We start from the raw sequence: 27,745 nt of genomic DNA, 5'->3' as shown, positions 1-27,745 counted from the left end.
TGGGTCCACTGAGTTAAACCTGGGCTAATATTCCATCTATCACTTGAACAACTGTATATCTCCATTTTGACTGTGGGACCAAATGGCATTTGGAGTCTTCAGAAATTTGCATCAGTTCAAAGTATGTGGTAGGCATAATTCTAAGGTGCCCTCCAAAATCCCTTCCCCCTGATATACACATACTTTCTCTCAGTTATTCAATCAAACACTAACCTAGGTGCTGCTATAAAGGATTTTGCAGGTATAATTAAGGTCTCAAATCAATTGACTTTAAGAAAGTGAGATTATTCCAGGTAAGCCTGACTTACTCATGTGAGCTCTTAAAAGGGAATGAGCTATTCCTGAGGAGAGAGATTCAAAGCATAAATACTCACAATGTTGTACAACCATCACCACAATCTAATTCCAGAACATTCATCACCCCAAAAAGACCCTGTACCCATTAGCAGTCACTCCTCATTCCTCCCTCCCCCCAGGCCCTGCCAACCACTCATCTGCTCTCTGTCTCTGTGGACTTGTCTGTTCTAGACATTTCATATAAGTGGAATCACACAATTTTGTGGCATTTTATGTCTGGTGTCTTTCACTTAGAGCATTATATCTTCAATATTCATCCATGTTTTAGCATGTATCAATACTTCATTCTTTTTTTATGGCTGAACAATATTCCATTGTACATATATACCATATTTTGCTTATCCATTCATCAGTTAATGGACATTGGGTTTGTTGCCACTTTTTTGACTATTATGAGTCCCAGTTTGTGTTATGTGTACAAGTTTTTGTGTGCATGTATATTTTCAGTTTTCTTGGTTATATACCTAGGAGTGGAATTGCTGGATCTTAAGGTAACTCTATGTTTAACTTTTTAAGAACTGCTAGACTGTTTTCCAAATTACAGTGCGGCTGTACCATTTTGTATTCTCACTCTTCACGGCTTTTAAATTCTGTGTCTTCAATCTTCATCTGTAAAAAGAAAGGGTACACTTGAGGTTTTGCTGAGGGGAAGTGTGGGGTAGAATGAAAGGAGGGTATTACACTGAAACATGTTTTTCCTATCTAGTTCTAAATATTAAATGTAGCATTTTTTTCCCTAGAAATTTTAGGGAAACAGACTAATTAGTAAAAATTCAGACGTCAGTGAGAACTTTTACCAGCTTTTTTATCTTGATGATTTGACAGTTCTGTTTTACTTCTTACAGAAAAGCTCGCAGAGGCTCAGCGCAGGTTTGCTACACTTCAGAATGAACTTCAGTCATCACTGGATGCACAGAAAGAAAGCACTGGTGTTACTACACTGCGACAACGCAGAAAGCCAGTCTTCCACCTGTCCCATGAGGAACGTGTCCAACATAGGAATCTTAAAGACCTTAAACTGGCCTTCAGCGAGTTCTACCTCAGTCTTATCCTGCTGCAGAACTATCAGGTACTTCATTTTTTACTGTGGAGGATAGAACCTTTAAATGATTGAGAAATTAAAATAAATGGAATTTCCTTGAGCTCTACTAATGGGTCAATCCAAAAAGGGAAATTCTTAGCATGTCATTATTCTTTCTGTTCTTATTGGGATTTCAAAGGTTCTTAATTGGCTAAAAACCAGGTTATCAGAGATGGTAAAATAATGTTAACAAAACTTCTGTTTTTGAAGATCAGTTTTCCAAAACCTTTTTGTACGGTATTCAGGAGTAGCCCTTGACTCAAAGAGTAATAGTTTGCTTCCTATTTTTAGAGGCATCTCTAAGTAATGAGTAGAAATAAGAAATAATGTATGTCTACCCAACCGCTGCTGGCTATGTAAGAACTTTTATATTCCACCACAGCAAAATTTCCATGAAAGCAGCTGTATAGTTAACTTTCCTGCAACTAACACTAATAGTGTAAAAGATACTGACTTTTCAACTTTCCACTGAGAACCCTTTCAGTTTTATTATCCACAGGCTGCAATATGACTGTATTTAAAACAAAAACTAAAACAAAACTTGGGAAAGAAAAGAAATTTTAAAACCCAACCTAAAAAGTTGAATTACCAGGTATGCTAAATTATGGAAATGCTTGGCATTTATTCATTTATAATTCTTTATAGATTTGTTCACATAGTTAAATCTATAAAGAATATATTGAAAAACAGATTATTCGTTAAATAATAAACATTTAAATGGGCAAAAGCATCTCCCTAATCTTTAAAGAGACCTTATGTGCTATTATTTTTCCATTTTATTCTTTTGATTATTACTTCTAATCTGGTTAAGATCATCACAGGATCATACACTATATAAAAACTAGAGGTTATATAATACAAGTATTACCATGGGTAAATATTGGAATTTTAAAATAAAAAGTAATTATAGGGCTTCCCTGGTGGCACAGTGGTTGAGAGTCCGCCTGCCGATGCAGGAGACACGGGTTCGTGCCCCGGTCTGGGAAGATCTGACATGCCGCAGAGTGGCTGGGCCCGTGAGCCATGGCCGCTCACCTTGCACTTCCGGAGCCTGTGCTCCGCAATGGGAGAGGCCACAACAGTGAGAGGCCTGCGTACCGCCAAAAAAAAAAAAAAAAGTAATTATAGTGCCGTATCTGTAGTAATCTAAGTTTAATGCATGTACTTATTTCCATCTTTCCCTTTCATAATTCTGCTTTCTTTTTTGGTGATTTAATATTTTAACATTTAACATTTAATATTTTAACATTCAACATTAATATTTTAACATTTAATATTTTAACATGTTAATATTTAACATAATAATATTTTAACATTAACATTCAATGTTAATATTTAACATTCATATTTAACATTTAACATAACTCAGAAAATAACTTTAGAAGAATAGGAAAGTAATTATATAAGATATATATGATGGGAAATTCCTTTCCTTTGAAATTTACCCATAGCTTTATAATTTATCTTTAAAAAGAAACAGAAATGTGTTTCTTCTTGCTTGTAGTGATATAAAATATTAACATTTCATATTCCTGTGTAATATTACACAGGAATTCCTGTGTAATATTACAGGGAAATACCCTTGTTAAATTTTACTTTATTAACTTTGCCAGAAGTTTTTGTTTTGGGTCATTATAAAAAGCTTCTTGAAAATAATTGTTAATTATAAAAGTTACAGGGAAATACCCTTGTTAAATTTTACAGGGAAATACCCTTGTTAAATTTTACTTTATTAACTTTGCCAGAAGTTTTTGTTTTGGGTCATTATAAAAAGCTTCTTGAAAATAATTGTTAATTATAAAAGTTCTGATCTGTCCTTTATCCTTTGAGACTGTCTATCCTGTAAGAATACATTTATTTTGAAAATGATGAGAAAGGAAAATGAATTGAAAGCAGTCTCCAAATCATGGTGTATACACGCAAGGAGAGTTTAAGATGACCCATTAAAGTATGAAAAAAAATATTAACAAACAGGCAAGCAAGCAAAACCTAATTTGGAGTGACTGCTCAATTTTTTTTTTTACTGATGGTGATATATGGTCAAATTTGGGAGACCTCTGATTTAAAGAACCTTGCAAATCCACAGTTTCGTGCTTTTTTGTCTGTTGATTAAAGAACAACAGGATTTGAGAATATAGAAAAGTATAGTATTTTGATATTGTAGAAATGCAGGAAAAGTACAAGCTCCTACCCGTTATCAGCAAAACCTGTAAGTATGATCACTTCTTCTTTTCCACTGACTCTTTGCACACCCATCCCCAAACAGAATGGATGGAAACAAAATAAAAGTTAAGAAAGATAGATGATTATCCATTTCCTGTGCTTGTTCATACATAGCAGGGGGAAATACATAGCTATACCAGGCCTGCAAAAAGCAAAGAACTAATAAATGTATTCAGTTCATGATAAATCCAGAGGATTTTCTGAATATATGCTTTTGATCAAAGAAGCAAAATAACATAAATTAACTATTTTGAAAACAGTTGTACATAGGAAAATGGAAATAAAAATGTTTTGAGTTTAAGACTTCCATTAATTTACATGAAATAGAAATAATAGGGTTCATAATCCAGAGTTTCTTTGTATTACTGATAGCATACTACCTTGAAATGAATAAATGAAATAAGAAAGAAGAGTCTTATCTTTTTATAGTACATGCTTTTATGAAAGCATTGCCATTTCCCTCAGTACTCAATCTTCAGTCAACTCAGTCAACACAAAGGGCTTATTATTTTTCATCTTCTCTCATGGTGGTGGAAATTATAGTAGTGTTTCTCATTTCTTTCTGTAGAATCTGAATTTTACAGGGTTCCGAAAAATCCTTAAAAAGCATGACAAGATCCTGGAAACATCTCGTGGAGCAGATTGGCGAGTGGCTCATGTAGAAGTAGCCCCATTTTATACATGCAAGAAAATCAACCAGCTCATCTCTGAAACTGAGGTACAGGAATCTCACTTATATACCACATATTTTCAATAATATTAATGTCTTATTTTTAATGAAATAACTCCTCATTTTTATTCTCCTTTTGTTATTAGTTGCTTGCTTTAAATACATACATTCTTACTCATGATTTTTTCTTTTGCTTTATTCAGTATATATTCACCAGGGGGTTATCAGAATACCATATGTATAAATGGTTCAGAATTATTTATGCAATACTCAAGTTCAGTATAACCTGTGTTAAAAGTTAACAATGTGTCTTTTAGGCTGTAGTGACCAATGAACTTGAAGATGGTGACAGACAAAAAGCTATGAAGCGTTTACGTGTTCCCCCTTTGGGAGCTGCTCAGGTTCGTATTTGTTTCCAGTTGTTTGGTTGGTTCATTTTACCTATTGAATAATCAACATGATCTGTTAGCTGATAAAATATACTAGTTTCATTACTTTAAAAAAGGTTTCAGCCAAAGTTTATAAGTGTTTATTACTATTGCTATTTTCACTTTAAAAAATTAGTTGCCAGATCTCACTTCATAATAAATTGTAATGTCTTCCCACCTTTCTCTTCTTATCCTGTACTACTTCTCTTGTTTATTCTTACTGACACGCTAACTTCGTCAGACCAACTGATTAAGATGAGATATTTATCTGATGATATGAGAGTGGGAGGGCTTCAGATAGTCTGGGCTACTACATACTTTCCTCTAAAATGCAATCGTTGTGCCTAAAAAAGCATTTGTTAAATGATATCTACATAGTAGTTATACCAAAAGACATTTAAGTGGTATCTTCTGTGTCATAAACTAAATCTCAGTAAATTTAAAAGGATTTAAATCATAGAAAATATGTTCTGTGACCAGAATGGAATGGAAATGAATAACAGAAAGATCTTCCTCATCCCAATAAAAGGTATTTATGAAAAACCTAAAACTAATATCATACTTAATGATGAAACACTGAATGCTTTCTCCCTAACTAGGGACAAGTGTATTCACTCTTACCACTTCTATTCAGCATTGTACTGGAGATTATGGCCAGTGTAGTAAGGTAAGAAAAAGAAATAAAAGGCATTTAGATTAGAAAGAAAGAAGTAAAACTGGTGGGGTTTGTTTCGTTTGTTTTTTTTTGCCGATGACATGATGACCTATTTAGAAAATCCAGTGACTCTATAGAATAGCTACTAGAGCTAATTACTGACTTTATTAGCAAGATTGCAGAATACAAGATCAATACATAGATATTTAGGGTTAAATCTGACAAAAGATGTGCAATACTTTTACATTGAAAACTATAAAACACTATTGAGAAATTAAAGAAGACAGATACATGAGAGAAGTTAGAAAACCCAGTATTTTTAAAATATCATTTCTTCCTAAATGGATTCATAGGTACAACACAAACTAACTCAAAATCTCAACAGGGCTTTTAAAAAATAATTATTAAGCAAATTTTTAAATTTATATGAAAGTACAAAGGACCAAGAATAGCCAGAACAACTTTGGAACAACTAAGTTGAAGGATTAACACTATGTGGTATCAATCTTATTAAAGCTATGGTAATCAAGACAGTGTGTTATTAGTGTCAGGATAGGCAAATAGATTAATGGAACAGAATAGAGAATCCAAAAGTAGACCAATAAATATATGAACAATTAATTTTCAGATTTTCAATAAATATGCAAAGGCAGTTCACTGGAGAAAGGATAGTCTTTTCAACAAATGGGGCTGGAGCAATTGGCTTTCATATGCTAAAAAAAAAAACCAAACGCACAACTTCCATACATTCTTCATACCATGTATAGAAATTAATTTTACATGTACCATTGACCTAAATGAAAACCTAAAACTACAAATTTTTGAAGAAAATATAGGAGAAAGTCCTGGTGACTTTGGGTTATGCAAAGATTTTTTAGAAATGACACCAAAAGCACTTCACCAAGATTAAAAACTCCTGCTCTTCAAAAGACAACGTTAAGAGAATGAAAAGCAACAGACTAGGAGAAAATATTTTAAAAATATATCTGATAAAAGACTTGTACCCAGAACATATAAAGAACTCTAGTACTCAATAATAAGAAAACAAACAACCCAACTTAAAAATCGTCAGAAGATCTTAACCAAAGATGTCTGGGTGGCAGATAAGCATGTGAATAGATGCTTAGTATCATTAATAGGGAAATGCAAATAAAACCACAATGGGATAACACACACCTATTAGGATGACTGAAATTAAAAAGATTGACATACTGAATCTTGGAGGACCAAGAACTCTGATATCGCATATGCTGCTGGTGGAGTATAAAATGATATAACCACACTGGAAAAGAATTTAGCAGTTTCTTAAAAAGTTAAACCTTCGCCTGCAGTGAGATCTAGCCATTACACTCCTTAGTATTCACCCAAGACAAATGAAGCATATGTTCATATAAAAACAAACGTTCATAGCAGCTTTATTCATAATAGCCTAGAACCGGTAACAACCCAAATGTCTATCAGTAGGTGAATAGGTAAACAATGTGGTATATCCATACAATGGAATACTACTCAGCAATAAAAAAATAAACCTTGATATATGGAACAACATGATGCATCTCAAAATAATTATTCTGAAAAAATAAGCCAGACCAAAAAAGAATATATATATTATGGTTTTGTTTACCTAAGACTCTGGAAAATGCCAACTAACATATAGTGGCAGAAAGCAGGTTTGCAGTTGCCTGGAGGTGGGATGGGATGTGGTAAGAGGAAAAGAATTACAGAAGGCCAAAAGGAAACTCTTGGGGATGATAGACAATGTTCATTGCCTTGGTTATGGTGATAGTTTCATAGGCATTTACATATGTCAAAATATCAGATTTTGTACACCTTAAATATGTACAGTTTATTGTATGTCAATTTAGTCAGAAAAACAGTTAAAAAAAACACACATGAGGCTTCCCTGGTGGCACAGTGGTTGAGAGTCCACCTGCCGATGCAGGGGACACAGGTTCATGCCCCGGTCTGGGAAGATCCCACGTGCCGCGGAGCGGCTAGGCCCGTGAGCCATGGCCGCTGAGCCTGCGCATCCGGAGCCTGTGCTCCACAACGGGAGAGGCCACAACAGGGAGAGGCCCGCATACCGCAAAAAACCCAAAAAAACACAGGCATATTATAGTCACACTGCTTGAAAATTAAAGAAAAATCTTAAAAGCATCCAGAGAGGAAAGACACAAATTTTATACTTTAAATATGTGCAGTTCATTGTATGTCAATTATATTTCAATAAAGCTGTTAAAAATAAGGAAATTAATTTTGAAAAATTAAGTCTTTAGGACTGCATGTAGAAGGGATAGAGCTAAAGAAAACATGGAAATGGTTATCTCTGGTGAGGAGGGAAGGATTTTGGATCTGGAAGGGGTAAGGATTTCAAAGAAATGGAAATGTGCTCTTCTAAAGATGGGTGATAGGTTTAGGTACCTTTTATTATTGTCTCTAATAGTCCAAATACATTATTTATATGTATATGTGTGTGTATACGCACACACACACACACACACACACATACTTTTGTAAATATGATAAATTACACAATTAAAAAATTTTTTTTTGAAAAAGACAAATGACCATCTTCCTTCTGAATGCTTTCAGTCCTAAACTAATATAGAGTTATCTATTACTGATGAATAATAAGTCAGAGTAAGTCTCAGTGTTTTTTTTTCTTTTTTTTTTTTTTTTTTTTTTTTTTTTTTTTTTTTTATCAGATATTTTATTTATTTTATTTATTTTTTAACATCTTTATTGGAGTATAATTGCTTTACAATGGTGTGTTAGTTTCTGCTTTATAACAAAGTGAATCAGTTATACATATACATATGTTCCCATATCTCTTCCCTCTTGCGTCTCCCTCCCTCCAACCCTCCCTATCCCACCCCTCTAGTTAGTCAAACCAACGAGCTGATCTCCCTGTGCTATGCGGCTGCTTCCCACTAGCTACCTATTTTACGTTTGGTAGTGTATATATGTCCATGCCACTCTCTCATTTCGTCCCAGCTTACCCTTCCCCCTCCCCATATCCTCAAGTCCATTCTTTAGTAGGTCTGTGTCTTTATTACTGTCTTGCTCCTAGGTTCTTCATGACCTTTTTTTTTTTTTCCCCCTTAGAGTCCACATATATGTGTTAGCATACAGTATTTCTTTTTCTCTTTCTGATTTACTTCACTCTGTATGACACACTCTAGGTCCATCGACCTCACTACAAATAACTCAATTTTGTTTCTTTTATGGCTGAGTAATATTCCATTGTATATATGTGCCACATCTTCTTTACCCATTCATCTGATGATGGACACTTAGGTTTTTTCCATCTCCGGCCTATTGTAAATAGAGCTGCAATGAACATTTTGGTACATGACTCTTTCTGAATTATGGTTTTCTTAGGGTATATGCCCAGTAGTGAGATTGTTGGGTCCTATGGTAGTTCTATATTTAGTTTTTTAAGAAACCTCCATACTGTTCTCCATAGTGGCTGTATCAATTTACATTCCCACCAACAGTGCAAGAGGGTTCCCTTTTCTCCACACCCTCTCCAGCATTTTTTGTTTCTAGATATTTTGATGAAGCCCATTCTGACCAGTGTGAGATGATATCTAATTGTAGTGGTGATTTGCATTTCTCTAATGATTAATGATGTTGCAGATTCTTTCATATATTTGTTGGCAATCTGTATATCTTCTTTGGAGAAATGTCTATTTAGGTCTATTTAGGTCTATTTATTGGATTGGGTTGTTTGTTTTTCTGACATTGAACTGCATGAGCTGCTTGTAAATTTTGTATCCATTCAGCCAATCTGTGTCTTTTGGTGGGAGCATTTAGTCCATTTACATTTAAGGTAATTATCGATATGTGTGTTCCCATTCCCATTTTCTTAATTGTTTTGGGTTTGTTATTGTAGGTCTTTTCCTTCTTTTGTGTTTCTTGCCTAGAGAAGTTCCTTTAGCAGTTGTTGTAGAGCTGGTTTGGTGGTGCTGAACTCTCTCAGCTTTTGCTTGTCTCTAAAGGTTTTAATTTCTCCATCAAATCTGAATGAGATCCTTGCTGGGTAGAGTAATCTTGGTTGCAGGTTTTTCTCCTTCAACACTTTCAATATGTCCTGCCACTCCCTTCTGGCTTGCAGAGTTTCTGCTGAAAGATCAGCTGTTAACCTTATGGGGATTCCCTTGTGTGTTATTTGTTGTTTTTCCCTTGCTGCTTTTAATATGTTTTCTTTGTATTTAATTTTTGACAGTTTGATTAATATGTGTCTTGGCGTATTTCTCCTTGGATTTATCCTGTATGGGACTCTCTGTGCTTCCTGGACTTGATTAACTATTTCCTTTCCCATATTAGGGAAGTTTTCAACTATAATCTCTTCAAATATTTTCTCAGTCCCTTTCTTTTTCTCTTCTTCTTCTGGAACCCCTATAATTCGAATGTTGGTACGTTTAATGTTGTCCCAGAGGTCTCTGAGACTGTCCTCAGTTCTTTTCATTCTTTTTTCTTTATTCTGCTCTGCAGTAGTTATTTCCACTATTTTATCTTCCAGGTCACTTATCCGTTCTTCTGCCTCAGTTATTCTGCTATTGATCCCATCTAGAGTACTTTTAATTTCATTTATTGTGTTGTTCATCGTTGCTTGTTTCATCTTTAGTTCTTCTAGGTCCTTGTTAACTGATTCTTGCATTTTGTCCATTCTATTGTCCATTCTATCTCCAAGATTTCGGATCAACCTTACTATCATTATTCTGAATTCTTTTTCAGGTAGACTGCCTATTTCCTCTTCATTTGTTAGGTCTGATGGGTTTTTATCTTGCTCCTTCATCTGCGGTGTGTTTTTCTGTCTTTTCATTTTGCTTATCTTACTGTGTTTGGGGTCTCCTTTTTTGCAGGCTGAAGGTTCGTAGTTCCTGTTGTTTTTTGTGTCTGTCCCCAGTGGCTAAGGTTGGTTCAGTGGGTTGTGTAGGCTTCCTGGTGGAGGGTACTAGTGCCTGTGTTCTGGTGGATGAGGCTAGATCTTGTCTTTCTGGTGTGCAGGTCCACGTCTGGTGGTGTGTTTTGGGGTGTCTGTAGACTTATTATGATTTTGGGCCGCCTCTCTGCTAATGGGTGGGGTTGTGTTCCTGTCTTGCTAGTTGTTTGGCATAGGATGTCCAGCACTGTAGCTTGCTGGTCGTTGAGTGAAGCTGGGTGCTGGCGTTGAGATGGAGATCTCTCAGAAATTTTTGCTGTTTGATATTATGTGCAGCTGGGAGGTCTCTTGTGGATCAGTGTCCTGAAGTTGGCTCTCCCACCTCAGAGGCACAGCACTGACTCCTGGCTGCAGCCCCAAGAGACTTTCATCCACAGGGCTCCTTAATTTGGGATGATTGGTTGTCTATTCAGGTATTCCACAGATGCAGGGTATATCAAGTTGATTGTGGAGCTTTAATCCGCTGCTTCTGAGGCTGCTGGGAGAGATTTCCCTTTCTCTTCTTTGTTCTCACAGCTCCCAGGGGCTCAGCTTTGGATTTAGCCCCGCCTGTGCGTGTAGGTCGCCGGAGGGCGTCTGTTCTTTGCTCAGACAGGACGGGGTTAAAGGAGCCGCTGATTCGGAGGCTCTGGCTCACTCAGGCCCTGGGGTAGGGAGGGGCACGGAGTGTGGGGTGGGCCTGCGGCTGCAGAGGCCGGCGAGACGTTGCAGCCTGAGGCGCGCCTGTGCGTTCTCCCGGGGGAGTTGTCCCTGGATCCTGGGACCCCGGCAGTGGCGGGCTGCACAGGCTCCCCGGAAGGGCGCGTGGCCAGTGACCTGTGTTCGCACACAGGCCTCCCGGTGGTGGCAGCAGCGGCCCTAGCCGCTCTGGGCGGCCCTAGCCACGTCCGTCTCTGGACTCCGCACCCCTAGCCGCGGCTCGCGCCCGTCCCTGGAGCTCTCTCAAGCAGCGTTCTTAATCCCCTCTCCTCGTGCACCAGGAAACAAAGAGGGACGTAAAAGTCTCTTGCCTCTTCGGCAGTTCCAGACTTCTCCCCGGACTCTCTCCCGGCCAGCCGCGGTGCACTAACGCCCTGAAGGCTGTGTTCACGCTGCCAACCTCAGTCCTCTCCCGACGCTCCGACAAAAGCCGGAGCCTCAGCTCCCAGTCCCGCCCGCCCCGGCGGGCGAGCAGACAAGCCTCTCGGCTGGCAAGTTCCGGTCGGCCAGATCCTCTGCGCTGGAATCTGTCCGCTTTGCCCTCCGCACCCCTGTTTCTGTGCTCTCCTCCGCGGCTCCCAAGCTCCCCCACTCCGCCTCCCGAAGTCTCCACCCGCGAAGTGGCTTCCTAGTGTGTGGACACTTTTCCTCCTTCACAGCTCTCTCCCGCTGGTGCAGGACCCGTCCCTATCCTTTTGTCTCTGTTTAGTTTTTTCTTTTGCCCTACCCAGGTACGTGGGGGGTTTCTTGCCTTTTGGGAGGTCTGAGGTCTTCTCCCAGCGTTCAGTAGATGCTCTGTAGGAGTTGTTCCACGCGTAGATGTATTTCTGGTGTATCTGTGGGGAGGAACGTGATCTCCGCGTCTTACTCTTCCGCCATCTTCCCGGAAGTCTCTTTTTTTCATTTAAAGTGTTTTAGAAAACATTTGAAGAATCTTAAATGTAATATCACCTACTACAATTTCTCTTATAACATTCATAGCAAATATTTAAATTGATAAGATCATCTCTCCATATGTCTCATCTATTTATGTTTAAAGTATCAGGCACTTTTATTTATTTTGGAAAGCAGTAGATTTCTTTTTATTATTTTCTAAATTTAAAATTACATTTATAATAGAGAAAAATAATTTTTGCATGTACACATTCTGGAGATTCTTTTTCTTTTTTTTTGGCTGCGTTGGGTCTTTGTTGCTGTATGTGGGCTTTCTCCAGTTGGGGCAATCGGGGGCTACTCTTCATTGCGGTGTGTGGGCTTCTTATTGCAATGGCTTCTCTTATTGCGGAGCACGGGCTCTAGGCATGTGGGCTTCAGTAGTTGCAGCACGTGGGCTCAGTAGTTGTGGCATGAAGGCCCTAGGGGGTGTGGGCTTCAGTAGTTGTGGTGTGAGAGCTCTAGAGCACAGGCTCAGTAGTTGTGGCACACGGGCTTAGTTGCTCCATGGCACGTAGATTCTTCCAAGACCAGGGCTCAAACCGGTGTCCCCTGCATTGGCAGGCGGATTCTTAACACTGTGCCACCAGGAAAGCCCCCATCCTGGAGATTCTGACATGAGTGTATATTTAAAAATTCACTTTAAGGTACTCCAATATAATACTGTAAGTACTCAGAAAATGAGTATTCTTATTTTTATCATTGTCTTTAATTATATAGTACCAAATATGTGAACTCTAATTGAGTAATACTGACTTACAAAATTTAAATATGTACACACTGTAAAAGTGAAATTGCACTTTAATCTCTCCTATAAGAAAACTCAGTATATATATAATTTGATGCCTGAGATTCTAATTCTCTTTATTTAGTGACACAGATTTCTGTAAAATAATTAGAATAAACTGGCACTTCAATTCTAGTGTTATTGGATAATGAAGGATGATTCCCTGGTCCAGATTTACAAAACTTCAGATCATAAAATATGTTCATGGTAGAACTTTGAGGCTTATAGTGCTAATTTATTACACTGTATACTAAATGTATTCAATATTTTGCCCTTTACTCAAAATGCTATTTTTCTGTCCACAGCCTGCACCAGCATGGACTACTTTTAGAGTTGGCCTATTTTGTGGAATATTCATTGTACTGAATATTACCCTTGTGCTTGCCGGTGAGTAGTTTAAATTTTGAATTAAATTATTACTAATCTGCTTATGTCATATTCTGTCCCTCTACCAAACTACCAAAGCTACTGAAAGAGAAATCTGTCAGGGCTAAGTTTTTTGTTTTTATAAATGATGGGAGGGTGGGTGTTGGTTATTTTGGTTTGTTTTCCCCTTTGGATATAATTATCCCTTTAAACATTGCTAGATTGTGACTCCTTATTCTCCATCATTTTCAGCGTTTAGTTATCAATAACCTCAGCTCCCTTGATCACAGATGAGAGTAAATAAGATTTTACAAAATTTATGCACTAAGGTCATTTACTTTGCTTTTTGGAGACACTCTCACATCCTTTCCAGAACCTATTTACAATTACTTCGCATATAATTTTAAGAAAATTAATTATATAATATTCTATTCTATAGCAGTTAAAAATTGTAAAGAGGTAGGAGGAATTGCTAGAAACAAGTACATTCCCAACATCAAGAAATGATGTAACAACAAGGGAGGCATAATCTTACTAAACCTCCCAACAGAATTTGACTTACCTCTCAGCAGCATTTTGACATTGTGGATCATTCCTTCTTGAAACTCTTCAGTTGATTTTGATGGGAAACCACACTCTGCTGGTTTTCTTATTAAACTTTGCTGGCAGTTTTTTCCCAGACTCCTTTCTAGCTTTCTTTTGGCATCTAAATGTTAGGAAGTACCACTGGGTTCAGTGCTCAGATCTTTCTTTGTCTACATTCATTTCCTAGCTAGGCAATCTTATTGAAGCCTATGGCTATAAATATCATCTATATGCTAATAACTCCCAAATTATATACTGTTTCCTCTGAATGATATCTGATTGGTTACTTAGATGTCTAATAGGCATCTTAAACTTATGTGAACAAATTTATTTTATCACTAAATGTGCTTTCTCTTCCATATAGCATCACCTCTCATCAGTTTCTCAGGCCAGAAACCTTTAGCCTCTCTTTTCCCTCATACCTCATCTCCAGTCCATCAGCAAATCCTGTTGCTCTGTCTTCAAAACATGCTCTGAATCTGACCATCTCCACCAGTGCCATCCTTGTCTAGCAACCATTTCTTTCTTAGTACACTGCAGCAGCCTCCTGAATTTGTCTCCATACAGCCACTCTTGCCTCTCTATAGTCACCAGTGTCTTTTTGATGCAAGTTAGATCACGTCACTCTCCTCTTCAAAATCCATTAAATGGCTTCTCTTACAATAAAATTGAAAGTTCCTACTATGGTATGCAAGATCTCGTCCCTTTGGGCCTTTCTAACTTCATATTCTGTCATCCTCCCCACACTCAGTTTCACTTGGTTTCACTGTTTCCATCCACATTTGTTTTGTTACTATTCCTTGAACACACCAAGCCCATCTATGAGCCCTTTCAATTGCCTAAAAGGCCCTTCCCCAAGATGTCTACATAGCTTACTCCCTCACTTCATGTAGTGTCTACTCAAATGCCACCTCCTTAGTAAGGCCTTCCCTGATCAGCCTACCCTAAAATAGCCTGTTCTATCCCTTTAGCCTACATTAGTTTTCTTTGGAGCACTTGTGACATATTTTGTTTCATATTATCTGCTTTCCCATTGGAATATAAATTCCTTAATGCCTTGGCTTTTGTCTCTCCTGTTCACCATTGTATCTCCAGCACCTAAAACATTGCCTGGGATATAGCAGGGTTCAAAAAATGTTGGTTGAAGTTTGAGTGGATGGAAGAGAAGGACAGAGATGAAATTAAATGATATACAGAAAACACACAAACAGCAAAAAAACACATATCTCAAAGATTCTTGAATTTGAGAGCTTTTACTTTAAGGGCAGATAATCCTGGTATACCCCAAGAGTCTGTGTACTTGGGGCTTCCCTGGTGGTGTAGTGGTTAAGAATCTGCCTGCCAATGCAGGGGGACATGGGTTCGAGCCCTGGTCTGGGAGGATCCCACATGCCACGGAGCAACTAAGCCCGTGCACCACAACTACTGAGCCTGTGCTCTAGAGCCTGCAAGCCACAACTACTGAGCCCATGTGCCACAACTACTGAAGCCCGCATGCCTAGAGCTCCACAAGAGAAGCCACCGCAATGAGAAGCCCTTGCACCTCAACAAAGAGTAGACCCCACTCGCCACAACTAGAGAAAGCCTGCACGCAGCAATGAAGACCCAATGCAGCCAAAAATAAATAAAAATAAATAAACTTATTTTTTTAAAAAAGAGTCTGTGTATTTGTGCTTATAATAACTGTGAGTCATTAATAAAGGATTAAATTCTGTTCAGTGAAGTCTGCACAGAAAATGACTTAGAAATAGATGTTATTGTATAAATATCCATTATAATCTGTTTTGGACTTTTAGTAATTATAATGCTGCTTGAACAAGGAAGGTTTATATCACTGTCACACTTAAACTATTCTCGATTCCAGGGACTATGTATTTTTCACTTTTGTATTTCAAGTTCCTAACGCAGTGCCAGACATATAGATGTTCAAGAAGTAATTGACTGAATTCATTATTCCTCATAAACATTCTTCTTAATTAAGATTGTCAAATTGTATATTACGAAATTATAGCCCAGGTTGTAATGGCTTTTAGATAGTGTGTGAACTTTACGTATTAACAGTGTATTTTCATTTGTATGTTTAGAGTTCTCCTTCCCACCAATTTTACTAAAAATTAACTGTGTTATTGTCTACTGTAAGCTCATGTTTTAATATTGGTATACTTTATGTTCATATTTAAATCTAGCTCTGTGTCTTCAGGGATGAATGCAGTTTACTTATATAGAATGCATGGAAATACTACAATAAAAAGCCCAGCCCTAGATTATCAAGCTAGCTGTTATGGAAAGAACACTGACTTATCTACAAAAGGCCTTGCCTGGTTGCAGTCCCAGCTCAACTGTTTCTTAATTGTTTTGGCTTTAAAGACATGACTTCTCTGAAACAATTTCCTCATTTGTTAAATGAGCTTAATACCTTACAAGAACAGGGTTGTATTAGAATTCATTCAACAAGTAGATTTTATGTATCTATGATTATGCTTGATTATGCTTGATAATCTTGAGTCTAAAGATAGATAAGAGAATTCCTTTCCTTATGAAGCTTATTACACGAGGGAGATTAAGATATATTAAAACGATAATAATACACTACAAAATAGAAGTGTTTTCTAAGCAGCTCAAGAGAACAAGTGATTACTTTCAAATGAGAGCATCAGGGAAGACTTTACTCATCTGTGTGTGAAATTTTTTCTTTTCTTTCCAAAATGAGCATGGTGTTATCATCGTCACCATCATTGAATAAGACATAAGAATAGATAAATAAACTTCATTCTTTTTATGTGAATGAATTGAAATGAAGTTTTCTTAAATTCAGGGGCAAGTTGGGGTTTTGTTTTCTTTCATATGTATAGCCTACATTTTTGTGAGATGATCTGATTTATTTTCTAATGTGTGTGCTTTATGCATTTAGTGTTGCGTATTTATGTTCTCTCACCTCAGAACCCGTCTTTGTTTAATCTTTGTGTGTCTATGGGGGGAGGCAGGGTAAATACAGTTAAAGCCAGCTGTCTATCCTTATTTATCTCCCAGTGGTTGTGTAAATGATAACAGAGTTGAAAATTGAGAGAGAAACACAGCAGTAGTAATGCATGTACAATCATGATTCTTTTTTTTTCAAACATTCACATTAAAAAAAATAATGTGTGGGCTTCTCTGGTGGCGCAGTGGTTGAGAGTCCACCTGCCGATGCAGGGGACACGGATTCATGCCCCGGTCCAGGAAGATCCCACGTGCCGCAGAGCGGCTGGGCCCGTGAGCCATGGCCACTGAGCCTGCGCATCCGGAGCCTGTGCTCCGCAACGGGAGAGGCCACAGCAGTGAGAGGCCCGCGTACTGCAAAAATAATAATAATAATAATAATAATGTGCATAATTGCTATGGTTTCTCAAGGGGACATGACCTGATATTTAATAATTTGTCTGAAATTCACATATTCCAGATATTTAGTGTTATGAAGATGAAAAGTTACCTGTTCAGATTTTTTAAAACTTGTTCTTATAGTTTCCTAGTAACCTGTACTGAATTGATATAATAATAATATATCATATTTCACTTTCTGGTTTGACAAAGACAAGAGTTTGACCATTTAAACTGCCTATAAGGGAACCCTTCTACATTGTTGGTGGGAATGTAAATTGGTACAGCCACTATGGAGAACAGTATGGAGGTTCCTTAAAAACTGAAAAAAGAGCTACCATATGATCCAGCAATCCCACTCCTGGGCATATACACAGAGAAAACCATAATTAGAAAAGATACATGCACCCCAGTGTTCATTGCAGCACTATTTACAATAGCCAGGACATGGAAGCAACCTAACGTCCATCAACAGAGAAATGGGTAAAGAAGATGTGGTACATATAAATGCAATGGAATATTACTCAGCCATAAAAAAAGAATGAAATAATGCCATTTGCAATAACATGGATGGACCTAAAGATTGTCATTGAGTGAAGTAAGTCAGACAGAGAAGGACAAATATCGTATGATATTGCTTGTATGTGAAATCTAAAAAATTGGTACAAATGAACTTATTTACAAAACAGAAATAGAGTTACAGATGTAGAAAACAATCTTATGGTTACCAGGGGGGATTGACATGTACACCCTACTATATATAAAATAGATAACTAATAAGTACCTACTGTATAGAACAGGGAACTCTACTCAATACTCTGTAATGACCTATATGGGAAAAGAATCTTAAAAAGAGTGGATATGTGTATATGTATAACTGATTCACTTTGCTGTACAGCAGAAAGTAGCACAACATTGTAAATCAACTATATTCCAGTAAATTTTTTTTTTTAAGTGCGTATAAGGGGCTTCCCTGGTGGCGCAGTGGTTGAGAGTCCGCCTGCCGATGCAGGGGACACGGGTTTGTGTCCCGGTCCAGGAAGATCCCACATGCGGCGGAGCAGCTGGGCCCATGAGCCATGGCCGCTGAGCCTGCGCGTCCGGAGCCTGTGCTCCGCAACGGGAGAGGCCACAACAGTGAGGCCTGCGTACCGCAAAAAAAATAAGTAAAAAAAAAAATAAGTGCATATAAGAGTGTGAAATAGCAAGCACTCATACACTAGTGGTAAAGTATTAATTGTGGTGGCTTCTGTAAAGTGGTAAAGTATTAATTGTGGTGGCTTCTCTTATTGCGGATCACAGGCTCTAGGCGTGCAGGCTTCAATAGTTGTGGCATACGGGCTCAGTAGTTGTGGCACACAGGCTTAGTTGCTCCATGGCATGTGGGATCTTCCTGGACCAGGGCTCGAACGGGTGTCCCCTGCATTGACAGGAGGATTCTTAACCACTGTGCCCCCAGGGAAGTCCCTTTGTGTTGATCTTGTACTCTGCAACTTTGTTGATTTTATTAGCTCTAGTAGTTTAATTGTGTATTCTTTGGGATTTATACTTATTATTTTTGTTTCCTGACTGTTATATATGTGGTCTTTGGTTAGGAATCAGGATGTAAGACCATATATATATATTTTTATTTTCAACCTCCTAACTAATCTTCTTGCTACCATACTTGTTCCTTTGCATACTTGTTCCTGTCCTTCACGTGACAGCTAGAATAATCCTTTAAAATTATTAATCTGGTCATACCAATTATGTGAAAAACCTTTCATTGGCTTTATACATCTGAGTAAAATCTTAAGTCTTGACAAAGTCCTACCTGATCTGCCTGTAGGTAACTTTTTGCCACTTTACCTCTCATTCATTCCAGTCATAGTGCCCTGGCCTTCTTCCTGTTCCTGGACTACACAAGGCTTATACCTATCTTAAGGCCCTTTGTACTTTCCCTCTACTTGGAGCCCTGTTCCTCCAGAGAGTCACATGATTGAGTCTCTATTTCCTTAAGGTTCCTGCAAATGTCATCTTCTGAGAAGTTTTCTTGATCACCCTACCTAAAATAGCACCTAACATTCTTTATCTCTTTACGTTTTTTTCCTTCAAAATACTTATCTCACTATCTGACATTATACAGAATAGAAGTTGCCTGAAGACAGGTATTTTGTCTGTTGTTCATTACTGAATCTCCAGCTTTTAGAATGGTGTCACACATAATGGGCACCCAATAAATATTTGTCAAATTAATGAAAAAATGAATTTTCATCAAGTAAAAAGAAACTGATATATACTGAATATTCAAAAATGGGCCAAACGTACTGTTTTAGGCATTTAGTATATATTGTTCAGATTTAATCTTCTTAACAAACTTACGAGAATAGATATTCTCCCCATTGACCAACAAAGAAACTGAGACTTAGAAAAATTTAATAATTTGCCCTAGTAAAGCTAGGATTTGAAATCTGGTCTGTAGTATTTGACTCCAAAGCAAAGGCTTAAACCTTGTTATTTTTAAATTATTAAATGTGCTATGTGCTATAGAGAATACAAAGATAAATAATAAATGGTTATTTAAGTATATAAGATGTATATAATTAAATTTCAAATGAGTAGCGCTAACAGTAAATCTTATAGTTATTTGGAAAATTGAGAAATTGGTAGCCAAATTGAAATGTTTGGCACAGAATAGGCTCAAAATGAAACATATTGATTCAATAAATTTATGAACAGATGAGAATCTGGTTCTTAAGTAATAAGTAGAAATAGAATTGGTCAAAAGAAAGAGCAAGGCCATTTTAGGTACAGGGGACAACATAAGCAAAATTAGTTTGTTAAAAGGATAATAAAATTTATCAGGAAATAAGAATTTAGGGGCACTATAAGTTTGGGAAACTTAATTGGAGATCAGATTGTGAAGAACTTGAATTGTGAGGCCGAAACGTTTGAATGTTATAATTATTGGCGATCTATAGGATAGTAGTGATACTGAACGTTTGTATGGGCATATGAGCAATTGAATGTAGTAATTAAGAGTATGGGCTTTGGAGCAAAACTGTCTGAGTTAAAATCCTGGCTCTGCTTTATCCTAGCTTGGTAAACCTGAGCAAATTACTTAACATCTCTGCTGTAGTTTTCTCATCAATCAAATGGAGATAATAGTTTTTAACTCACAGAGCCATTGTGAAGATTAGATGAATTGTTATATGTAAAAATACAATCCTTAGCACATAGTAAGCATTCTATAAATACTAATTGTTGTCATTTATATGACATTTCAATTTTCACATTGCTTTCATATATACTCTTTCTTATAATTTTCATAGTAACGCTGTGAGCTAGGCATTACTATATCCAATTCAGTGATGGACAAAACAAAGCCAAAGAAGTTGTGTCATGCCAGAAATCCCCAGCTGACAGAACTGATCTGATGGTTCTAAATTATTTCACCATGGACTAATATGCTGAAAGTCAAATTTTAGGAAAATTTTTCTGGTGGAATTTTGCAGAGTGAAATGAAGAAGAGAAAGAACCTCTAAGCAAGTTTATCAGGCTCTTGAGATAACCTAGGTTTATGTTTTATTTATTAAAAATTCTTATGCCAGGGTTATATCCTTGAGAATTAAGAGAAAGACAATTAATGGAGACATTATAAATTTTCTAACTAACCAATTAGTTGATATTCTTTCAGCTGTATTTAAACTTGAAACAGATAGAAGTATTTGGCCCTTGATAAGAATCTATCGCGGTGGCTTTCTTCTGATTGAATTCCTTTTTCTACTGGGCATCAACACGTATGGTTGGAGACAGGCTGGAGTAAATCATGTGCTCATCTTTGAACTTAATCCGAGAAGCAATTTGTCTCATCAGCATCTCTTTGAGGTAATCAAAGCAAGACATAAAATCCCATGGATATAGTTTACATTAGCCATATAGCTGGTTTAGTGGGTACTAAAATCTATTTTCTATTTGAAGAGGATTGTTGATGTAATAATTAAACATTTTTCTTACCTCTGTTTTATTAAAGATTTTTTAAGTAATGGTAGAGATAAAAATAATTTTCTTTCTTTTTGTCTTTCCCATCCTTTATCAGATTGCTGGATTCCTCGGGATATTGTGGTGCCTGAGCCTTCTGGCATGCTTCTTTGCTCCAGTTAGTGTCATCCCCACATATGTGTACCCACTTGTCCTTTATGGGTTTATGGTTTTCTTTCTCATCAACCCCACCAAAACTTTCTATTATAAATCCCGGTTTTGGCTGCTTAAACTGCTGGTAAGTCCAGAAATTTGTGTATCATTTTTAGAGTGGTATATTGATCATTGGCTTCCTCCAGAATGAAAACAAAACTCCTGTATTGCACAACTTCAGAAGGCATGTTCACATTGTAGTCTAAATGAGTGGTACCCCAGCTCCAGGGGCAAAGAATGCAGTATGGCGGGTACACCTGATGTTGTGCAGTAACAGTGGCCCTAGGAAAAGCACTCATGCATTTTTTCCTCCAAAATGGAATATGAAGTATCGAGATATTGAAATGACTTTGCAAATTAATAATTCATAATTAATTACTTTAAAGATTAATCAACTGTGATAACATGTAGAATTTTCCCTTTTTTAAGTGGTAAAACTATTACTTTCCTGTTAAATTGCTGTAAGTAGTCAATCAAACATTTTTATTTTATGAAATATTGGTTCTCTAAAAGCAGTAGGAATATCTTGTCAGATCACCAAGTTTAATTTGAGAAATTGACTTTATAAATTCCATTTCTTCTTCCACTTTACCTATTTCTTAATGATCTCAAAATCAAGCAGTCTCAGCATTAGGATATAGAATTTCCTGCAAAAATGGTAGCTATGTTTTTTGGGATATTGTAGATTGCTCTGGAAAGGAACTTCTGCTTACTTCCAAATTTAACCAGCTCTATTTTGAAAATCAATTGGGAATGCTTTCGTATAATTATTTCTTAGATTACAAATTACAACTAACAGTAGAGTGATGGTTAGTAATTAAATTGACCAATCTCCACAGACTTCCAGAATTCTCATAATTATCGTCTCACTTTTTTTTCACCTTATAAAGTATATTGCCTTGAAAACTATAGTTTTAATTTCTTTTTCTTTTGTATGCCCCTTAGGTTTAGGATAATTTTTGTTGTTGTTCTTAGCAATATGCTCTCTTTAGCATTAACTAAATTTTTACAATCTGAAGAAATAAAATATGACCTTCCAATTAAAAAAACATAGTAAGCAGTCAACAAATAAAAGCAGCCTATGTTCCAATGTAGGCAGGTATTTATAGCAATCTGAAAAAGAAAATGGCCCAAATCTTGATTTTTTTCCCCCCAAAGTTAATTGTTCATTTATTTGTATTTCTTCTTTCTTCCACTAGGATTTTTATCACAAACTGAGAATCTCCCTCTTTTCCACCAACTTCATTCAATATAAATAAATAAATAAGCAAGCAAACAAGGAAGCAAATCATTCCCTTAAAGTATAGCACCACTAGGCCTAATTTTGAGTTTGAATTCTGAGTGTGGAACTTAGATGTTCAAGCATGTTTTAATAAGTCATAAGTTATACCATCACCTTTAATGTGTTTTGTCATCATCTAGAAAACATGCTTTTTAGATTTTTTTTTTAATTTAAGACAAAAGAAAAAATTGAGCCATTTTTTTCTCTTGAAATTTATACTAAAAATAAATCATTTCCAGTTAGTACAACAATGTTAGATTACCTTTCTTATTTTGAGATTGTCATTTTATTTCTAGATTTTGTGGAGTTTCTAAACTGTTATTTGCATAAAAAATGTTAATATTCTTCTGGTTACAAGGAAATAACTACAAGATTATAAACACCTATTTTTCCTTCCTAAATTATTGTGAAATCTCTATAAAGTTATTTTCAAATGAGATTTGAAAGACTTAGAAAACTCAGTTGTTAAGATGATTGCATCATTACAATAACAAAATAATACAGTTGTGTACATTATGTGCTAAGTGAACATTTCCCCATTGCATCCTTCTTTGTTTAAATAGGAAGCGGGTATGATTCATGAATGACCAGTTATTCTTATTAGCAGAATGATTCCCCATTGAGTAGACATTTATCTGTGCATCTGTTGTGTGTTAATAAATGAGGACTGTTGATGGAATGGGTTGGCAGGGGTGTAATAAGAAATAAGAGAATAGTAAAATATACTCTCAGAAGCAGTGAAATACGGAAGCAAGCATTGTGATTTGGTATGTTTGTAATAATTGTAAATACTAAAAATGTTATTTATAGAATATTTTACTATTAATTGACCTATTGACTTATTTTAATTCAAATCTCACTGAGAAAATTTACCCTTAGAGTTATTTCTAGTGATTTAACAAGAACGTTTCTACCCTAGTTATGTTTTTCTGATACAGCTTTTCTGAAAGCTTCATCCTAAAGTAAACTACATTTCCCTTTTTCTTTTTTTCCTTAATTTTTGGTGGAAAAAGAACATATGTCACTTGGCCATAGTGGTAGGCACTGGGCACCACTTATATTCATATTTAAATTTGAATCTATGGAATTGATATGTTACTCCTCTCCCCAAAAGAAGCTAAAAAAATTTTTTTTAAGAAATTGATTTGTTTTGATATTAGTATTGTATGTCAGATTAATACAGTTTATTTACATTCATTAGGTCATATATCCTCTCTCCAGATCTGTATTTGTCCTACTTGGAAATCCAGTTAGGAAGCATAAACAATGCCTCAGATTTTCTAAACAAAAGTATCAAGTTATTCTTATAGAAGGCTGCATAAAGTTTTTAAATTATAGTCTTTTGCTATATTATTTTGGAATTGGTTTTTCCAGTATTTTCTTTAGTTGTATAATAAAAGTTTTACACGTGTCTATTATAAGAATAGATTAGAGAAATGTTCTCATTTAATAATGTACTATTCTGGACATTTTATATGTATCAACTTATTTAATCCTTTTAATAAACCATGAGGTTGGAGCTACTATTAATCCACAGTTTATAAATGAGGAAACCTAGGTTCAGGGAAGTTAAATAAGGTCACAAAGCCAGGATGTAATGGAGATGGGATATGAACCCAGGCATTCTGGCTCCATAATCTGTGTTCTTAAACACTACCATTTAACAGTTAGACCTGGTGGTCACTTTATCTACATGTTTAACTTTGATTAGTGGATCACCTAACAGGAATCTTAAAATCAGATTTGGAAGGAATGTGATTATCCACAAGTAGAAATTAAGACTTCATCTCCTTAACTGTTTATCTCCTTAACTTCATCATCTTAACTTAGAAGATAACATACATTCTTTGTAATAACTTGTTAGTGGTCTTTTTGTGTATGTGGGTAAAACATCAGATATCCAGGTTGTCTGTAGCTTTCTTAATACAGTTACTCAGTGAATTGTTATCATTTTAATTTAAATCACAACAAAGCAGAATTTGAAAGACCTTAGCCAGAATAAGAAAGGAAGGAGAATTCTCACTCAAAAAGGGGAATTCAGGGCTTCCCTGGTGGCGCAGTGGTTGAGAATCTGCCTGCCAATGCAGGGAACACGGGTTCGAGCCCTGGTCTGGGAAGATCCCGCATGCCGCGGAGCAACTGGGCCCGTGAGCCATAGCTACTGAGCCTGCACGTCTGGAGCTTGTGCTCCACAACAAGAGAGGCTGCGACAGTGAGAGGCCCGCGTACCGCAATGAAGAGTGGCCCCCGCTCCCCGCAACTAGAGAAAGCCCACGCACAGACACGAAGACCCAACACAGCCAAAAATAATAAATAAATAAATTTTTTTTTAAAAAGGAGGCATTCAGATAAATCTAAGATGAATTTGACTATGTGTTAATGTCAGGGAGTTAAGTATGATCTGTTTATTTTCATTTCCACTCACCCTACCTCTGACCAAACTACTTGTTCCTTTCTTTGTATTTCCAGGGTATTTTGTATGCCTATCTGTAATAGCAGTTACCACATGGTGCTGTCATTATTTCTTTAGGTATTTATTATTTGACCAAAGGGATTGTGGGTCTTTAAGGATACAGGCCATGTTTTATTTATTTAGTACCTCCACAATGCCTGACATATAGTAAATACTTAATAATCTTTGTTAAATGTATGAATGACTATAATTATGTTCTTACCTTCATTAGTTGTTTTATACCAATATTTACCACTCCCTTCTTTCTTTCTTTTTTCATCTTCTCTCTTCTGTAAATTTTCCCTTCCTTCCAATTTTTATTTTATGTCACTCTTTTCCTTTTCTAGTGCATCCCTCTATCTCTTTGTTTCTTATTTAATACAGTGTCCTCCCCTTCTGCTCTTACAGAGGTTTTCTGTAATAGCCAGGTTTTGAGGCTGGGTGTGGCAGGTTGTGACAGTAATGGTAGTCTGTCTAACATCAGTGAGAAATGAGAAGTTTGCCCTAGGCTACCAGTTTCACAAAAGTCCATGACTAGACTGAGTAAGACTTCCTGATCCTTTGTTCTTATATCCTAAATTATTCTCTTGTTTCTGTCTCTTTGAATCTTTTAAATCCATTCTGTACCTAGAGTTTCTTAAAATATTATATAAACTGGTACCAGAACCTCTTTGTGCATAAATGATTAACATCTCAATCCCTAATACCTCCTACCCCACCCTACCCTGAAAAAAAAAATAAAGTTTGCTGTATCTGGAGCTTATGGTTGCAAATGGTAACATCTCATCTGGCTTCCTGAACAGCTTTCTGAAAGAGTAAGCGAGTGATCAGAGATTGAACCGTGGACACAAAATATATCAGCTCCAGAAAGTAATGTCTTAAAGCCTGTGTTGTGTCCTGTAGACCCCTGGTCTAAATTCCAAAGCTCCAAGACAATACCTGTCATAGATAGTTGACACCCAGGATTGATTTGTAATATAGTCATTTATTATTTCCCTGAAATAATCAAAGGAATTATTTAGAGAAAGAATAGAAAGAACCAGCCAAGTCTGAGAGAAGAGAGCCATAGTCTCCCAGGCTGGGTATGTCCATTAAATGAATATACCTAGATGGCAGGAGAGCTATAGCTTTAGACTCATTTTCTCAAAACTGTTGCTTAGCCAGAATTCCTTGTTTTAGGAGTCCATTTTCACCTGTGTAAGATAGAAAGGGTCTAACAGGGTGAGGAGGAAAGCTGCCTTCATCCCATCTTCACTTCACTCAAGGCCTTTCAAGGCAGTCTGTACAATTTGAGCTTATTTCTGATGATTAGTATCTAATTCTTTCTCTCTCTGCAATGCCAGAATTTTCCTTTGCAGTAGTAAACAGGCTTCCACAGAATAGAGTCAGGAGGAGTTATTGTTATAGGTCTTCTGTAAAATGGGGATATGGATAACACCTAGCTCAGAATTGTTATAGTTAATGGATTATAAGAAATGCATTATGAGAAAAATACACAGAGTGGATTAGTGCTCAAGACATGTAACCTGAATTTATTTATCATTGTTTTTGTAACAGTAGGATGTGGGCTGATTTTTGTGGCATAATTTGAAGACAAATACAATTATCACCATGGCATTAGTGAAATGAAAGTGACTTTGGTTAGAGAATAATACATACTTCAGACGAGGCGCTATCCTCCCCTTCCTGTCCTGTGTAGGCAAAGAAGAGCTTTGTATTCAGTTAGCTAAGATGGGAGAATATTCCAGAAATTATCATAGCACATGGGTCTCCAGCAAAATTTAATTTAGACTAACGCTAAATGTCCTCTCGGTGCATTTGTGCCATTCTCTGTGCTTTCCACTTCAGCTCTTCCCACCTCTCTGCTTTCTGTTTTCTGACTGTAGCTATTCCTGCCTTCCCCCTGCCCCACCCTTTTAATTCCTTTCTTAGTTGTCCATTCAACTCATTCCCTTCATTACTAATTCTCAACCTAGCCACTGTTGCCAGGTCCCTGTGTTTGTGATTGGTTCATTGGTTTCCATTTTATCAACTAAAGTAATCATGCTGCAGGGTCAGACATGAATTAGAGAAATTTAATATGAACTTTCTTGTTTCTGTGTTTTCTGATTTTTTTTCTTTCTCCCAGTTTCGAGTATTTACAGCCCCCTTCCATAAGGTAGGCTTTGCTGATTTCTGGCTGGCCGATCAGCTGAACAGCCTGTCAGTGATACTGATGGACCTGGAATATATGATCTGCTTCTACAGTTTTGAGCTCAAATGGGATGAAAGTGGGGGCCTGTTGCCAAATGATTCAGAAGGTAGGGTATGAATGTGCATCCACACTACTGAACTGCCAGTGTAAACCAAGAAATACTGGGAATGATAACTGAGAAATTTAAGATCATCCAATAATATTACAAATTTAATTAAATGTACTTGGCACTCCTTTAGCAATCTCTTTATCTGATACAATTTGGCTCTTAAATTATATATTATAATTTTAGCTATTCATTTGCCAGGAGATTTACAACTTACACTTAAAGAATTCTAAAACTAAAAAACTTCTAATACATTGGTAATTAAATCACAGATGCTTTAGTGTCAACAATTGCTATCACAGTATTGCTTTACTATGATCAAAAATACTGATAATTTAGAAATTAGATCAAGTGCTTTGAGAAAGTCATAGATGTTTTTTAATTCTTCTTGGGGACCTTATTTTTCTTTTGGCTCTTTTTATCACTCTTTGTTTATGCCAGGTGTTCAA

At 36.6% G+C, this 27,745-nt stretch overlaps 1 protein-coding gene across 1 annotated transcript in view; it reads left to right on the top strand.

Annotated features, from left to right (window-relative positions):
• XPR1 (xenotropic and polytropic retrovirus receptor 1) overlaps window positions 1-27,745 on the top strand; it is a 202,723-nt gene that overhangs the window by 132,943 nt on the left and 42,035 nt on the right. The window contains exons 4-10 of the mRNA XM_030847608.2: window positions 1,203-1,426; window positions 4,230-4,379; window positions 4,649-4,732; window positions 13,087-13,168; window positions 20,766-20,956; window positions 21,168-21,347; window positions 27,125-27,296. Of these exons, the coding sequence (XP_030703468.1) occupies window positions 1,203-1,426; window positions 4,230-4,379; window positions 4,649-4,732; window positions 13,087-13,168; window positions 20,766-20,956; window positions 21,168-21,347; window positions 27,125-27,296 (1,083 nt within the window). The remainder of the gene's footprint in view (window positions 1-1,202; window positions 1,427-4,229; window positions 4,380-4,648; window positions 4,733-13,086; window positions 13,169-20,765; window positions 20,957-21,167; window positions 21,348-27,124; window positions 27,297-27,745) is intronic.

This window comes from Globicephala melas, chromosome 1 (assembly GCF_963455315.2).
Source record: "Globicephala melas chromosome 1, mGloMel1.2, whole genome shotgun sequence".
NCBI lineage: Eukaryota > Metazoa > Chordata > Mammalia > Artiodactyla > Delphinidae > Globicephala > Globicephala melas.
This window is presented reverse-complemented; position numbering and strand designations above follow the sequence as displayed.